Source organism: Gossypium hirsutum, chromosome A04 (genome assembly GCF_007990345.1).
Source record: "Gossypium hirsutum isolate 1008001.06 chromosome A04, Gossypium_hirsutum_v2.1, whole genome shotgun sequence".
Taxonomy (NCBI): domain Eukaryota; kingdom Viridiplantae; phylum Streptophyta; class Magnoliopsida; order Malvales; family Malvaceae; genus Gossypium; species Gossypium hirsutum.
The window spans coordinates 64656651-64673985 of record NC_053427.1 but is presented as its reverse complement, the minus strand read 5'-3'; the positions used below and the strand labels follow the sequence as shown (position 1 = coordinate 64673985).

At 34.0% G+C, this 17335-nt stretch overlaps 2 protein-coding genes across 9 annotated transcripts; one reads left to right on the top strand and one right to left on the bottom strand.

Moving 5' to 3' along the window:
• Window positions 1-854: 854 nt before the first annotated feature.
• On the bottom strand, window positions 855-12394 carry LOC107898234 (phosphatidylinositol 4-phosphate 5-kinase 9). Of its 8 annotated transcripts, none has more exons than XM_041111050.1 (9): window positions 12193-12393; window positions 10176-11455; window positions 9530-9697; window positions 8253-8418; window positions 7853-7963; window positions 7441-7628; window positions 7116-7132; window positions 6197-6353; window positions 855-1321 (listed from the first exon to the last, which is right to left on the bottom strand). In XM_041111050.1, the coding sequence occupies exons 2-9, from the start codon at window positions 11426-11428 to the stop codon at window positions 1048-1050; spliced, it is 2334 nt and encodes a 777-aa protein (XP_040966984.1). In that variant the 5' UTR covers window positions 11429-11455; window positions 12193-12393; the 3' UTR covers window positions 855-1047. The 8 variants fall into 8 exon arrangements, with proteins under 8 accessions (XP_040966984.1, XP_040966982.1, XP_040966979.1 ...); XM_041111048.1 differs by having other exon boundaries at window positions 6984-7132; window positions 7794-7877; XM_041111045.1 differs by having other exon boundaries at window positions 6984-7132; window positions 12193-12392.
• Window positions 12395-14187: 1793 nt separating this feature from the next.
• On the top strand, window positions 14188-16670 carry LOC107896993 (lysine-specific demethylase JMJ25). The gene is made up of 5 exons (XM_041111211.1): window positions 14188-14209; window positions 14349-14527; window positions 14950-15082; window positions 15180-15243; window positions 15760-16670. Exons 1-5 carry the CDS (start codon window positions 14188-14190, stop codon window positions 16610-16612), a joined length of 1251 nt encoding a protein of 416 aa, XP_040967145.1. The 3' UTR covers window positions 16613-16670.
• The last annotated feature ends 665 nt before the right edge of the window (window positions 16671-17335 follow it).

Below are 17335 nucleotides of genomic sequence, written 5' to 3'. Positions count from 1 at the left end.
ATGAATTTTTTTTTTTATATCTAAACAAAAAATTTAGGATTAGAATTTTTTTTTTCAAATCCAAGTTTCAAAAGTTTCAAATGATATAAAGAAAAAATCTCAAAATTATACATGAATTTTAATTTATTGTACAATTTGATATATAAACTTTGATTTGGTTCAACTATATATATGAAACTAATTATGGTTCAAATTTTGATTCAACCATACACATTTAAATAAATAAAAACATCAATTCATTCTTTATATTGAATAAATATAATTATTTGTGTATGCAATATATGAACATAAAATAATGCTATATCAATAATAGTGTTACTAATTTCTGATAATTGAATCAAATAAAAATTCAATGTACAAAATTATACAAAATCAAAATTCATGTATAAAAATTACATATTAAACGAAAGCTTATATATAGCTTTAAGATTTAATCTACTTAAAATATCATATTTTATATCTATGTTTTAATGTGTTGTATTGAAAACAGGCCTTAGACCTCGGAAATGACGAGTTATGAGATTAGTGTCATGGACATAAAACTTGCGAGTTAAGAACACGATCCATGTAATATTTTTCAGCATAATATATGTACGTTAGTAGTGGCTGTGAGGGTTGATTTGTGGGCTAACATGAGTTGAGATAATTCGGAAAAATAAACAAATGAACTAATGGCATAAAATGAGTTTTTTTTTTTTTGGGGGGGGGGGATGATCCAGAGACAAAGCAGTAACAGAGGTCTCCTCCTCCAGATACATATTTCGTTTATTTATGGAGAATGATTGTTTGTTGTTTCTGAGTTAAAGTTCATGAATCAGAGAAAAGGTGCCAAAAAGAAGAGAAAAAAACAAGCATTGAACAAGTGCTACAATATTGTCATAAAACAGAACAAAAGCAATGGCAGAGAACAATAACTCACTATAAACATCATGATTTAAAAAAAAAAAAAAAACTACTCAGAAGAGCAGATCGTTACAAAGACTTTACATCACCTGGTGATGACCATCTTAAGGAAACTCACGGGACGACAAAACAGAGCCGAAACTGTCAACCTTTAATGGAGTTTTCAGGAAATACCTTCTGAATGAATTCCAGGAACCGTTGAGAGTAAAATGTAGGATCGACAGCAGATATGGACACAGAATCAAACTGAAGAGATTTATAGGCATGTTCAATCTTCTTAGTCATGTTATATTCTTGCAAAATGTCGATCATGCCTAGATACAGAACAACATCATATGCTTCATGGAACATGTTTTCTTCTTTCCCTGGAATCAGCTCAGCCCTTGCTGGCATGTTCACACCAAGCTGGATCTGGAGTCTGTTTAAATAAGTGATACAAGAATTTGTTAAAAACTATCCCTCAAAATATATGGAAAAGAATCACAATTTCACCAGCTAATTTGAACTAAACCATCTAGCGGCTCTTGTACTATAAGTGGTGAAGTTGGCTTCCATGCAGCACAAGAGGCAGCACAAGGAGCAGACCAAGCTGCATGAGCCATGCAAGTTGCAGCTGGAGCACATGCAATCATTTTGTTACTTTTCAGCTTATGTTTTGTTGTTTAGTTAGATTTGAACTAAGTTGTAATGAGTTTGTTGTAAGTTGGTGCTGATAAGATTTGATAAATCAGCACAACAAGATATACAAGCAATGTTTTATTAGTTTCAAGGCAATATTAGTGGAGATAGGCGTGATTAGGTAAATTTTTGCTGTAATCAACTTCACAATCACATGATATATGTAAAGTTCTACATTTTCAAAATGAATGAAACAAATTTTCATCAAATTCTCTCTTAGTTCTCTGCTTAAAATTCAGCTTTCTTTTGTTCTTCAAGCTCGATTCTGCTTATATGCTTAGCAAGACATCGAGCCTTCAAGCTCAAGTCTTTGTTAACTTCATTCATCTTGCATTTTTAGTTCCAACAATTAGTATCAAGAGCTCATTTTCTTAGTGGACTTGTCATTCTTCAAGTCTAAAAATCATATCTTCATCCAGATTCTCTCTAGCTCCACCACCGGTCTTTAATGATGAAGGCTACTACATTTGGGTATTAAAAATAAAGACCTATCTGCAAGCATTTGACCTATGAGAGGTTGTCAACTTTGATGTTGAAACAGCACCTCTAAGAGTCAATTGCACTGTGGCTCAGATCAGGCAGCTCACAGATGAAAGAACCAAGAGATACAAAGCCATGTCATGCATCCAAAACAGTGTCTAATGTGATTTTCACAAGGACCATGGCTTGTAAGTCACCAAAGCAAGCTTGGGATAGGTTGAAGGAGGAGTTTCAAGGGACTAAAAGAACAAGACAGCAACAACTACTGAATTTGAGAATAGACATTGAAATTTTGAAGATGAAGAAAGAAGAAACTGCAAAACAATATTCAAACAGAATTATGGCTGTTGTGAATAGCATCAGATTGCTTGAGGATCAGTTTAGTGAAGCAAGAATTGTAGAGAAGGTTATCTCAACCTTGCCTGAGAGATATGAAGCCAAAATCTCTTCCCTCGAAGACTCGAGAGATCTGTCAAGCATCTCTTTGACTGAACTGATCAATGCTCTTTATGCTCAGCAGCAAAGAAGAGCTAGCAGACAGAAAGACATCAAGAAGGTGCCTTCCAAGCCAAGAGCAGAACTGCCTCGAGCTCCTCTGGCCATAAAGGGAAGAAAACCTGGTCAGACAAGCCTAGAACAGATAAAGGAAGAAGAAGATATCCACCTTGCCCATATTGCAAAAGACTCAGTCGTCCAAAAGCAAACTACTAGTTCAAGCCTGATGTGCAGTGTAGAGTCTGCAAAAAGATGAACCATGCTGAGAAAGTTTGCAAAAACAAAGGCAAGCTAAAGCAAAATCAGCCTCAACAGCCTAGAGCTAAAGCTCAAGTGGTAGAAGAAGGTAGTGACCAAGAAAATCAAGTCTTTGCAGTCTCTTGCTCAGCTGCCAAAAGAAAAGCCACAAAAGAATGGCTGATTGACAGTGGTTGCACAAACCACATGACCCCTAATACTGCTATCTTCAATAACATCGATAGAAGCTTCAAAACAAGAGTAAAAGTTAAAAATGGACACTTCATCAAAGCAGAAGGCAAAGGAGATGTGCAAATAGACACACCTATAGATACCAAACTTGTCTCTAATGTCTTGTTTGTGCTTGAAATTGACAAAAATTTGCTTAGTATAGCTCAATTGCTTGAAAAGGGTTATTCAGTAGTGTTCAAAGGTAAAGAATGCTTGATCAGTGATCCAAGTGGATCGAAACTCATGTCAGTGATCATGGCTGACAGAAGTTTTGTAGTGGATTGGAACAAGAGCTCAGACAGTGCTTACACAGTTGTTTTAGATGAATCCAAGCTGTGGCACAAAAGACTAGGCCATGCCAACTACAAGTCACTGGTTCAGCTGACCAAAGAAGACTTAGTTGAAAACTTCTCCAAATCAATTGAGAGAAAAGATGTTTATGAAGTATTTCAGCTAGGAAAACAAGCTAGACTGCCATTTCCTTTTAACAAGGCTTGGAGGCTCTCTGAAAACACACACTGATGTGTGTGGTCCTATGAAAACACAATCCTTGAATAGGAGCAGATATTTCATCCTTTTTATTGATGATTACTCGATATTATGTTGAATTTATTTCTTAAAGCACAAGTCAGAAGTGGTCTCAGTATTTTGAAAGTTAGTAGAAACAGAAATAGGTTGCAAGTTGAAGACATTAAAGTCAGATAATGGGACAGAGTATACTTCAGCCATGTTTCAAGGTTTCTGTGATAAAGCAGGCATTAAGCACCAGCTCACCAACACCTACACACCTCAACAAAATAGAGTCAGTGAGAGAAAGAATAGAAGCTTGATGGATATGACAAGATGTTTGTTGTTTGAGAGAAATTTGCCTAAGACCTTGTGGGCTGAGGCAGATAACACTGCTGTATATTTTCAAAACAGGTTACCAACCAAAGCATTGGTTAAAAATACTCCATTCATGGTATGGTTTGGGTTCAAACCATCACTTGCTCACTTGAAGGTCTTTGGATGCATATGTTATGCACATATTCATGCAGTAAAAAGGGACAAATTAACCAAGAAGGCTCAACCTGATATCCTGGTGGGCTACAGCAGTGTGAAGAAAGGCTATAGAATTCTGGATCCTTTAACCAACAAAGTCTTTGTGAGCAGAGATGTTGTGTTTGATGATAAGTCAGGCTATAGATAATTTGCTGGTGACAAGTGAAAACCATGCTATGCTGGCTGATTTGAAAAGCATGTTCGAGATGTCAGACTTGGGAGAAATGACTTACTTCCTTGGCATGGAAGTGTCACAGACTCAACAAGATATTTTCTTAAGTCAAAAGGCTTTTGCCTAAACAGATTCACTATGCTAAATTGCAAAGCAACTAGCACACCAATTGCTGTTGGAGAAAAATTGACCAGCCAAGGTGATTTTGAGAAAGTGGCTATAGAAGTTTGGTGGGATGCTTGCTGTACTTGACAGCCACTAGGCCAAACATTATGTTTGTTGTAAGTCTGCTATCTAAATTCATGCATTACTGCAATATGAAGCATTTCCAAACTGCCAAAAGAGTTCTCAGGTACATCAAAGGTACATTGAGCTTTGAAATGATGTTCAACGAGGTTAATAGCATGAAGCTACTTGGTTATGCTGATAGTGATTGGGTTGGATCAATAGATGACATGAAAAGCACTTCAAGGTATCTGTTTACTCTTGGTTCAACCATTTTTTGTTGGAGCTCAAAAAAGCAAAATGTTGCTGCTCAATTAACTGCTGAAGCAGAGTATTTAGCAGCTGCAAGTGCTGTTAACCAAGCCATTTGGCTAAGAAAAATTATGGCAGACTTGAATCTTCACCAAAAGGAAACAACAGAGATCAAATGTGACAACCAATCTACTGTTGCAATTGCAAAGAATCCAGTGTTCCATGGGAGAACAAAGCATTTCAAGAAAAAGTTTCATTTTGTTAGGGAGATGGAACAATCTCAGAGGTTAAACTGATTCATTGCAGTTCTAAAGATCAGCTTGCTGATATCTTGACAAAGCCACTTTGTGTGTCGAGGTTCAAGGAATTGAGAACTAAATTGGGAATATGCAGCATGCAAGCCAAGGAGGAGTGTTGAAGTTGGCTTCCATGCAGCACAAGAAGCAGCACAAGGAGCAGACCAACCTGCACGAGCCATGCAAGTTGCAGCTAGAGCACATGCAGTCATTTCGTTACTTTTCAGCTTATGTTTTGTTGCTTAGTTAGATTTGAACTAAGTTTGTAATGAGTTTTTTGTAAGTTGGTGCCGATAAGATTTTGATAAATTAGCACAAGATGTACAAGCAATGTTTTATTAGTTTCAAGGCAATGTTAGTGGAGATAGGTGTGATTAGGTAAATTTTAGCTGTAATCAACTTCACAATCACTTGATATATGTAATGTTTTACATTTTCAAAAGGAATGAATCAATTTTTCATCAAATTTTCTCTTAGTTCTCTACTTAAAATTCAGCTTTCTTTTCTTCAAGCTCGATTCGGCTTGTTTGCTTAGCAAGACATCGAGGCTTCAAGCTCAAGTCTCTATTAACTTCATTCATCTTGCAGTCTTAGTTCCAACAATAAGTCTAGGAGCAACTTAGTTCCTCTACCATAAAAAATGAGTAATTTAGTCATTATAAATCAATTTAATTTTGAAGTACAGAGGCAATAGTTTGAATGGCGAAAACCTCAAACTTTAAAATGTTGACTTGCTTGTGTTTTTATATTTTAAAGCATGTCACTTTAAAACACAAGTGAATATTTTTTAATATTCAAGGTTGATGTCATTTAAAATTTTAGCTCTTTGTAGCAAAAGTAAATGTACAAGGATTAAATTGCTCTCTTATAATAGACTGGATAATAAACTCCTAAGCGACCCACTGCATAGTTTAACCTTTAATTGGCACATGTTTATGTGAATATTTGAACTTCAGGAAATGCTAGTTATTTATGGAAGAAGAGCAAGAAAGAGACTTTTCATAGCTAACTACAATGCAACAACTTTCCACGCTTTCTAGTGGTGATTCACATGATCGCATTATTCCACCTTTATTCTGTTTCTATTATTGCTTCTAACGGATTAAGGAAATCAGATTTCTTCTTGGGCATCAGACAGACATTGTAAGATTTGAAAACAACATTATGACATGTTAAGATATCATACCTGGCTGTACCAGGGAGAAGGAGATCTACTTCCTCATCACCTGCAGATGAAGCTCGAAGACGTCTACCTCGTATATGAGGACCAACAACAACACTATCATCTGTTCCCCGAGGAACCAAAACAAGTCCTTGTGGGTAGTTGGAGATTCCATCCTCTTCTGGAAAACATTTAAACCAAAATATATTATATCAACCCACTGTCCTTCATAATTGAATCAAAAGTTGTAGCATAAAAGAAGTTCAATCAGATAATTACAGCATATACCAAATTCTACATGTAGGGTAAGTAACATGGATGACATATTTGGTTCTATCACTGACTACGGGAACCACATACCATCTTGAAAAATCCCAAAACTATTAAAACCAAAATAGTAAGGAGTTCACCTGGTAACAATTGTCTTATTTTTTTATGTAACTTCTTGTTTCAAGTATGAAACTTGTAAAGTATTTATCTAACCTCTACATTTTGGGTTGTATCAAAAACCCATGTCATGTATGTTAATGATTTTTTTATAGAATTGGACACTCATCCTTTTTCTTTTTCCTTTTTGTTATCTTTCAGTAACACAAATTACTATAATTCTATTTGCCAATATTTCAGTTATTTTCCCTTTCCATAGACTCTACAATCCTTAAGCACTTAACGAGATCCAAATGCTTAAAAGACACTTAAAACATACAATCCTGTTCAAAATAATGAACGGAGAACATGATGTCCTACGTCACAAAGATTACAGAAGCTAGAAGGAACTGCCAATAGAAGATCAAATTTTCAAAATTCAAACCTTCCTCTGCAACACTCCCTAATCCATTCACTCTATTGTAGGACATGTGAGACCTCAAATGCTGGGGTGCTCGATAATGCACACCAAGCAGAAGGCTATAATCCATTATGTGTTGTGACTCCAAAAACTTACTGTCAGTCTCAATTTGCCTGCAAAATATATACAAAATGCAATAAAATCATGCATTGGAAGGTAAACCAATTATATAAGATTGCTATTAGAGTAAGATAGGAAAGAGACAATTTTATATCATGAAAACTGGCCAGTTATATTCTTAAATTGCAAGGTAAACAATATATTGGGATAAGAAAACAATGCAAATTACATTTTACTAAAATAAGGATTCATAACTTACTCCCATGAAATGTACCCTTCACATAACCAAGTGATACATATCAGCTTAAACCGGTAGGATAATAGAGGATGATAAAGAAGCTACAAATTTATCAGTTAGTACCTTAATAAAGCCTCTTGCCAAGAAGGTTCTAAGTAAAAGCAGTAGTTGAGATCCAAATCTTTAAGTGTTGTGTTCTCATCAATTTCAATATTGTCTGCAGAACGCCCTAGTGATGATCCTTTCAAGTCAAATCTTCTATGGATCCTTAACTCAGTGCAGAACATATTTCCCATCACTACAAAGCGAAACTGCAAAAAGGATATGGTTTATGGTAGTTAGCTTCAAATGATCAAACGGCATTCCAAAATCTTGAAGAAACCTTTCGTTACATACCATGAACTAAGGTATGGAAAACATAGTCCTTAATCAAAGTACCTAAAAATATTTTATTCAAGTGCATTCAGTGAAACCACCTTTAAAAAGTGTACTGATTGAGGTCTTGCATAGGAAAGAACTCTACTGTGCTCATTACCTTTTGACCACTTGATGGTTTGATTCTGTGAAGACCAAAGAATTTTGTTATAAGTGTGTTCTCATATGACCTCACATGATGATGATAGTTCGGAAGCATTCTTAGAAGAACCTATATGCAAGAATTCAGTCAATAAAACGTGCAACCAATTGAGGAAAACAAGGAGCAGAAGAGAAACAGAAACAGAACCAGAAGTACATTGCAAATGCTTTATGGTATGTTATTAATTTTTTTTTATATTAAGGAGTTGAAAAGTAAAGAGCTGCACAGTTGAGAAATGCCTATAGCAGACCTGACATGCACAATTTACACAAGTTAAGCAACCAGAGAGAAATTATCATATTTAATCAAGCTAGTTGCCCAAAGAGTATAAATGAAGGTAAAGCTGGATATTGCAAACCTTTACTTCAGATTTCCGGAGTGTCTTAATCATGAAACGATCATCTTGAGACAGAAAGAAGATACTACCACTTTTACCAGGAGAAGAAAGTTCTCTGAGAACATCATTTCCACAAATGGATATCATGTAGTCAGCAGCATCAATCTTGAACATCTCCCTTAAATTCCTACAATGAGTTTTATATATGTCAACATGGGAAACAAAACATAGTACCATATCCACAGAACATAGCAAGAAAAAATTATAATAAAAGAAAGATACAGGCTTTTGCCTACTGAAAGCATATTTATTCAATATTGTGGGGGTTAAAATGTGCTCTAAGTCCCTATACCTCGTACATTTAGAATTTAGTCCCCCTACTTACATTTCAAGGAACTTAGTCCCTCTACTTTCAAATTTAAAGATGCAAGTCCAATTGTTAACACTGTTAAAGTTTTCCTTTTAAATTTAGGTTTATTACAACATAATTTTTTTTATTACATGGCTACCAAGGTTTTTTTTTCTTTTTTTTTTTTAATTTCAAAATGTCACACAAGTGAATTCAACAGAAGAATTTTAAGGTGGCATTAACAATTGAACTTGAATTTTGAAATCTGAAAAATATACGGACTAAATTCTTCGTAACTAAAATTAGAGGTGTTAAATTCCAAATTTATAGAGTATAGAGACCTGGAGCATATTTTAACCTATTTTGGAAGAATACTAGTGAATCGCATGATCTCCACAGGTGCAGGTCGTATGAAGTACTAAAAGAATGAACTTGTAAAAGTAAAGCTAGATGCAAAGAAGTACTCATGTGACGTATGTAGTATGTTCAGCTTCAAGTAATGGACTAATACTTCCATAGGATCTTAAAACTTAAAAGCTCTAAATATCTCGGACATTAAGACTATATCGAGAAAAAACTTAATACTAATAAATTTATTGAAGAGTTTGCCTGTCCACATAATATGTCTCTAATTTGGCAAGATATACATCTCTCCGAAATATGTAATGGAATGTGAGATCAAAAGAAAAGTTATCTACCCAATATTAACATCAACCTTGTGGTCTAACAAAATATCTTCCTTTTAGAAATAAAAAGAAAACTAAATTTTAACACCTTTCCTATAAGGACATACAATCTTATATAGCATGTACACCAAACCTTCAAAATGAACCATAGGACCTCATTGACATTGAGATATAAGATATACCCAGCAACTATATCAGAATAACATATATCCTATACAGAAATTCTCCATACTGTCACAAAAAATAATCGAGGTATCTCTAACCTGAAAACCATTGGGCAGTAATCTTTCCACTTAAAATCTTCTGATTGATGGGGAGGTGTCAACTGTGAGCCCTCTTTAGGAAAATTCATCCAAAAGCTAGCCCTGCGGCCAAAATCTGACACTCTAACTTCTCGTCTTTGTACAGGTGTAATTTTTCCCACAGTGTATCTGGCAAAATCTAACATATATTAAGCAGTAGGTTTTCCAAAACAACGTCATAGCCAACTAAGGAAGACCATATATGGATTCTCCATGACGGTAAACGTCATGAGTCTTTGTATGCATTCTTTACAAAAGATGCCATAAAGTCTGAGTTACAACTAAGAAACATGTTCAAGTAGTAGTCACAAGTCACAACAGGTTCACAAGCAAATATAAATGGTTAATCTATTGTCCTGAAGAGGGAGACCATTTTGATTCTTAGTTTATACTCATCGAATCGATGCTTCAGACATCTCTTCTAGTTTTCTATTAATATCTATAAGGAAATTAAATAACAATAACTGTTCAAACTCCAGCCTAGACAAACTCTATGGTAAACAAAAGCAGCAATAAGATTTAGAAAAATAAACAAATAAGAAAATTAAGTCATAATTGTCTGATAAACAACAAGGGTAAAAAAGCATAAAAGTTAAAATGAGCAGACCTGATTCCAAGCTGCAAACTGAGCATTAAATCATAACTCCTGTGGCCTTTAATAATTATTTCACCTGGCCTCTTAACCTCTTTGGCTAACATTTTTTGTCTCCGTTTTGCTCTTCTGGATGATGCTGAAAAACTATTATTCAACACAAACTCACTAATTAAGACACCTTGCATGTATTCACGTTCTAAGACTGGTGCATTTGTTTCACTTCCCTTCTCTTCTCCTTCTATAAAAGATTCAGTTAACTCTAAAGATGAATCATACCCAATAACTTTTTCAATAGATACCTCTAGACTCCAACGTCTTTCCAAGGAAACATTTCTGTTGCGAGACTGCTCCAAATTTAATAAGTTTCCTTCACCAGAATTACGATGAGATACCCGAGTGCCACCAACCTTTACACTCCCCATGTCTACAGAAGAAGCATGGTGGATATGGGAATGGTTCTGCTTTCTCAAATCTGGTAACAATCCTCTTTTTCTCAGGGCATTGAGGTAAACCTCTTGTAAGGCAGGAAGCCGACTGCCTTTTGGATAAAATGATCCTTTTCCATCCTTTAAACCCCGTGTCCAAGTTCCTACATAGCAACCACCATCCCTCCAGTTATACACTCCAAGTCCATGCATCATTCCATTTAACCAGCTTCCCTCAAAGGAGTCTCCATTTGTCCATGTAAGGGTTCCTTTGCCTGACATTTTACCTCCTTTCATGTTCCCTAGATAAACATTGCCATTGGCCCAAGTATATTTTCCAGGACCTTCAGGTGTTCCCTGGATCCAAGCACCCTCAAAGACATCTCCATTAGGATAAACTTGATATCCCAAACCATGTTTGAGGTTCAACTTCCATCTCCCCTTATAAGTTAATTTATTGGAGTCAATATATGTCCCAGTACCATGCATATAACCACCTGAGAGTTCACCATCATAAACCGTTCCAGAAGGCCATTGTATCTTGCCAGTCCCTTGCCTCATCCCACGCCTCCATTCTCCCTCATACACACAACCAACTTTCCAAACATATTTACCACGACCCTCTGGCACATTCCCGAGTAATGACCCAGAATATAAGTCCCCATTTGGAAGCAAGAGTTCTCCAACTCTAAATGCAGCAGTTTCAGAACCATGGACAGCTTCACCATTAGTTAGTATAGAACCGTTGTCCTTGTCAGTGATGGCATCAAGAGATCTTGTTCTTTCTGCACAAGAACGTGCTCCTTCCACGTTATCAAGGGTGACCACGGGGCCAGACATGCATAATGCCGCAAAAGGTTTCAGTTTCTTACAGGAATAAAATTAAGTCAATCACAAGGTTCTCATTCGAAAATATAAAACAGATGTTTACTATTAGATTCCGAAAAATAATACATTTACAAAAGCTCCTTCCTTTGATCTACAAAGAGATTAACGAATCCAGAGTATTCATCGGTAGCAGAAAAACTTATTTCGACAATGTAAAAAGACTAACTAAACCACATTAAATCCTACTTAAATGATGACTTCACATGTAATTTGTAAAAATAAAAGAGACTATAACGAGTGCTTGCTTGATTGAAGAATATAACACACTAGAGAAAATTTTCATGAAAATTAAACGGTAAAATCATATAAATACACAATTAACACATAAATTTTCGATTCAACTATAAAATCAATCAAAAAAAATCCTAGCACAAAATCTTTAAATCTTTACCTCATCTTTTAGATCATGTTTTTCTCTACTGAGTTAAAATGACTATAAATCCTTATAAATTCACTTAGCAGTGTTTACCAAAAATCTATCGCCAAACAAACAAGAAAACATGAAGGAAAACAAAAAGGAAGCAAAACTATTTAAACACAATACAAAGAAAAATAATCAACCAGTTTATTCTACCGCAGTTAATCAACTAAACTGAAGCTCAAACATTGAAGCATCACTAGTAATATACATATATGTAAACTACTAGTGAAATTATGTAATACGTTTTAAAAAGAAAAAAAAAAGGGTGAGGAAAAATAAGAGAACAAAAGAGCACCTTAGAATAAAAAGGATGTACGACGAAAGCAAAAATCGCAGCAAAGCAAAGAGAAAACAAAGAAAGATGAAGATGAAGTTTCGTCGCTGTTTTTAAAAAACTGACAATCTAAAACGCTCTTTCTTCGGCGTTTGGCTTTTGGAAATCAATCTCTTTCCATGGTGACGATTTTGGAACGAATCTCAAAGAGCTAAAATAAAACAAACACCAAATATTCAAATATATATATACATAATAAAATCTAAGCGTGCGACAGTTACTGAAAAGACAAGTTTACCCAATTCATGCCCGCCCTTTTGTCTTACGCCTGTTTACAGTAATAATCGGGTGATCCATTTTTATGTGTTTAATTAATTAACATTAGGACGAAGATTAGTTAAGGACGGCAATCAAACATCGGTTTACAGCGGCTGGGGTTTGACTTATAGATTGCAACAGCTAGGACATGTGACAGTGACCCGCTGATTTTTTCGCTCCTGACTTTTTACCTTTTTTCTGTTTTACCTTCTTTTAAAATTGGATTTTATTTAAAAATTTTTAAAAAATTACTCCTTCCAAAAATTTATATGATATTTTGATTATTCATAACTAAATATGTTGTTTTTCTTTCTACCTAATTCTTTTCCTATATTTTGATGCTGAATATTGGGATTTTTTTAGGGCCTCAAGCTTATTTAACATAAATGTCATGACTAAGTTAATGTCATGACTAAATTATCATTTAATCTGACAGTTTGAAAGTTGTTAAAGTTATTTTTGGAGGTATTTTAACCAATTCGAACTTTATTTTGGTTAAACCCAAAAAGAAAATTGTTAAAAGTGGTATTTATATTATTTTTTTCTCAAATTGGTATTTCCGCCAATCAAACCTCTATTTAAAAAGAAAGGTTTAACCCATAAATTAATACTTAAATTATACCTAACCTTTTCAAATCGATATCTAAACATTTTTTATCACTAAGTGATACCTAAATTATTTTATCACCTATTCTAGCTAATAAATGACTACCACATCATATAAACTTTAAAAATAATTTTAATTCTTTTATTTTATTTTATTTTATTTTTTACCTTATTTCTCTTTTTTTTTTCTTCCTTTATAATATCTAGACATACCAGTAATGCTTGAAATTGACTCTTTTAAGGTCAAGAGACTAAAGATTAATTCTGTTTTCAAGCTTCATCACCTACTTGTTCAACTTAATAGGATAAAAAAAGTTTTTTCATTAATCAGAAACTAGTGTTTTTAGAATTGAACCAAACCGTTTGGTTGGACCGGGAACTAGTCGAGGGCATCAATTCAAAGATTGGGGTTGAAATGATTGACACAAGAACTGATACAAATCAATTCTATCGAGCTTAAAAAATTGATTGAACTTTCTATTTTTTAAAATTTTTATTATTTTTATTTTTATGAAATTTTAATAATTTTTAAATATATAAAGAAAATAATATTTTTGTCTTTTTTACTACATAACTATTTTAATTGATTATTTTTTAAAATAAACTTAATGATTTGACTATCGATTAAACTAATAGAGGTATCAACTTAAGGAAAGTAGGTACCAACTATAATAAAAAAAATGTTTAGATATAAAAATAAGAAAATGACGTAGTTTAGGTACCAATTTGTGAATTAAGACTTTTTAAAGACTTAATAGTTTGACTAATGGAGATACCAACTTGAGAGAAGCAAATAGTTTAAATATTACTTATAATAATAAAAAAACAGTTTAGATACTAATTTGTAGGTTAAGCCTAATTTTTTTATAGATTTAATATTTTTTTTACTCAAGTTTAATGTTTTTTTCTTCAATATGTTAGCTATATTTTACGTTATACATATGGGTATCAAATATAAGGGTCTGTTTGATAGGGGAAATGATTTTCCGGAAATGATTTTCCCCATTTTCCGGTGTTTGATTGGAGGAAAATGATTTCCTTTTGGAAAATCAATTCCAAAACACGGGAAAATCAACCCTATATTTCCGGAAAATGTCTTACCCCTTAGAAATCGGTAAGACATTTTCCACAGCTCATCTTCTCACCGTTGAAACCATTTCCATAGCTCCTCATCATCTCTGCCTCATCTCCTCTGCTATTGTTGCTAATTTTACTGTATCCACAACATTATTGTTTTGTTTTACTGCCGACAGTCTTCCCTAACCCTATCTCCCCTCCTCCATTTTTTTTCTCAAATCCAAAATCAAGGCATCAAGCTACCTCCGTCCTCCATCGATCCACCTCCGGTCTACCTCCGGTCCTCCACCCAGTTCCAGTTCCAGAAAATCAAGGGTTTGTTTATTCCCGAATCGCCAACAAATTCGTATTTAAGGTAAACTCTTTGTTTACTCGTTGATGTTCATAATTTGTCTGTTTAGCATCACTTGTTTGTTTAGCTGGTTTAGCTTCTTTGCTAAATGTTTGATTTATCAGTGATTTATTTGATTCATTATTGCATTTGATTATGGTAACTTATTTTAGATTTCTGGGTTTGATTTCACGTCTTTGATGATGCTTCGGTTCTATTCAGCGTTGTTTAATTCATTTTGAGTTTGTTATTAAAAAGAAAAAGAAATGATTGCTTTTCTTGGCATTATTATTGATTTTGGGTAGGATTTTCTTTTTATCTTTTGGGTTTGCATGGATGTGATTCAGATTGGATCGAATAAGGCCAGAAGATTAGTATTTTGGGTCTAACTGATTGTTCGTGTTCTGAATTTCATTTTGGAGGTGAAAAATTATCAAATTTGACAGGATGAGCATGAGGTAGCAGATACAAATATTAAACTGCAGAAGTTGCTTTATTTGCTACATGAAATTCTGCCTCTGCTTCGACATATACAACAGGAGCAACATGCTGAACTAGAGGTGGAAGCCAGTATACATGGTACTGTAATGTGATATGTCTGGTTTTTGTAAGTTTTGGTTTTTATACTAGATGATGCTTCGAAATGCTAAGTGATGTATGCCTTCCTTTGCCATAGGTGTGCAATTGACAGAACAGGACATAATGGTATCAGTGATAGATGATGATGATCGAGTGTATTGGTATCACCTCATGCTCTTTGATACCAAGGAGAAACTTGTGGTTTTTGTTATGTTATGTTACGTTTTTGCCCCTAAATTGAAAATCTCATGTCATATTAGTTACTTGGAAACAGCTTACATTCTTTACCATATTAATCTGTGTGCTTATCTTATATTTAAACTAGTAGGAAGATGTGAAAAAGGGTTATCCTAGGATAGTGCCGATTTGATGAGACTGATTCATAAAGCTTACCTTATATTTTGTTGTGAAAATCAAAACCAATTCACACCATTAAGAAACTTAACTCTTATTAGTTGATCTTTTCTTTGTAGTACTTAGTAATGGGTTGTATATTGTTAATGATATGCATCAACCGTGATGGATCTTGTTGTCTTCTACTATCGTGTATATTATCATGTGGTTATGAAATTGCATCTAAAGATATGCAAAAGGGATTTTTATTGTTATTAATAATTTGCAGACATGGCTATTGTTTTTCCTACTATAATGACTATGAATGTTTCCTTCCTTGACAGTGACAATTGCAATACATCCATTGTCAATTTCCATAGAAGCTGCCCTGATTGTTTATATGATCTATGTATATCATGCTGTCATGAACTTAGAAAAGGGTCTCAGCCTGGAGGGAATGAAGCAAAATCTTCTCACCAGCTGTCTGCTAAAAGAGTAAATAGTCGAGCTATGGGTTCAGATGACCAGATTCCTGCAGTGGCAGCAAGAAATGATTGGAGAGCTGAGGAAGATGGTAGGATTCCTTGTCCTCCAAATGGAAAGGGTGGTTGTGGTCGTGAGACACTTTCACTGAGACGCTTATTTGAAACTAATTCAGTTGAGCAACTGATTCAGAGTGCTGAGGAGCTCACCATTAATTTTCAGTTACCTGATATCGAGTTTTCTCAAGGCTGTTCTTTGTGTCAAACCACCTGCTCTGCAGGAAATGAAGCAAAAAACTTTGAAGTAAGGCAGGCAGCTCATAGAGAGAAAAGTCATGACAATTTTGTGTACTGCCCGAATGTAATGCAGTTGGAAGACAATAGCATTCAGCATTTTCAAACTCATTGGATGCGAGGTGAACCTGTTATTGTTAGAAATGTCCTTGAAAAAAGTTCTGGTCTTAGTTGGGAACCATTGGTTATGTGGAGAGCTTTTATAGGTGCAAAAATGATATTAAAAGAGGAGGCTAAGAGGGTTAAAGCAATTGATTGCTTGGACTGGTGTGAGGTACTTTTTTGGATAAGAAGCATAGAAAAATTTGGCTTCAAAAATTTTCTCAGGGTTGAAGATATTGATACTTTTATGTGGTGTAATATTATGCACTTGGACAATGTTGTTATTATGTGGTGTACTACTAATTATGTATTTGGATAATATTATTTCTAGTACTCATTATGGTTTCGAAGCAATTTATAATTATTCAATATTCTTACTAGTACTCATTGTGGATAATATTTTTTCAATTTATAACGATCAATATTGTAGCTTATTATTGAGTATTATTATAAATAAATCATTGCAATATATGTAAAAACAATTTAAAATATAAAAAATTATTAATATATATTAATATATGTAAAAAATAACTTTTCCGGAAAATATTTTCAGGAAATCTGTCAAACAGCGGAAAATATTTTACACAGATTCAATCAAACACCAGAAAATATTTTCCAGTAAGTCATTTTACAGAAAAGTAAAACATTTTCCAGAAATCATTTTACGGAAAACATTTTACTGCCAATCAAACAGACCCTAAATATACTAACTTTCTGGGGTTTAACTCTGCTTTTAGTGTTAAATTAGATTTTTTTTTTATAAATTTTATAATGTGTACTTTTTAAATTTTATATAAAAGCGTGAATTTAGAGAAACTTTTGAATCAATAAATATAGTTTTTTTATTCATTATATTTTGGATTTGTCATTTTAATTATTTATTATTCATCATCTATTCTATTATTTAAGCTCTTGACTGAGTTTGTATTACGAGTCAACATGGCACCAATTTAGTTAGGGAAATTATGAAAATGTCATTTCATGATTAAAATAAGTTATATTATATCTATACTATTATCTAAGTTTCTGACTAAGTTGGTGT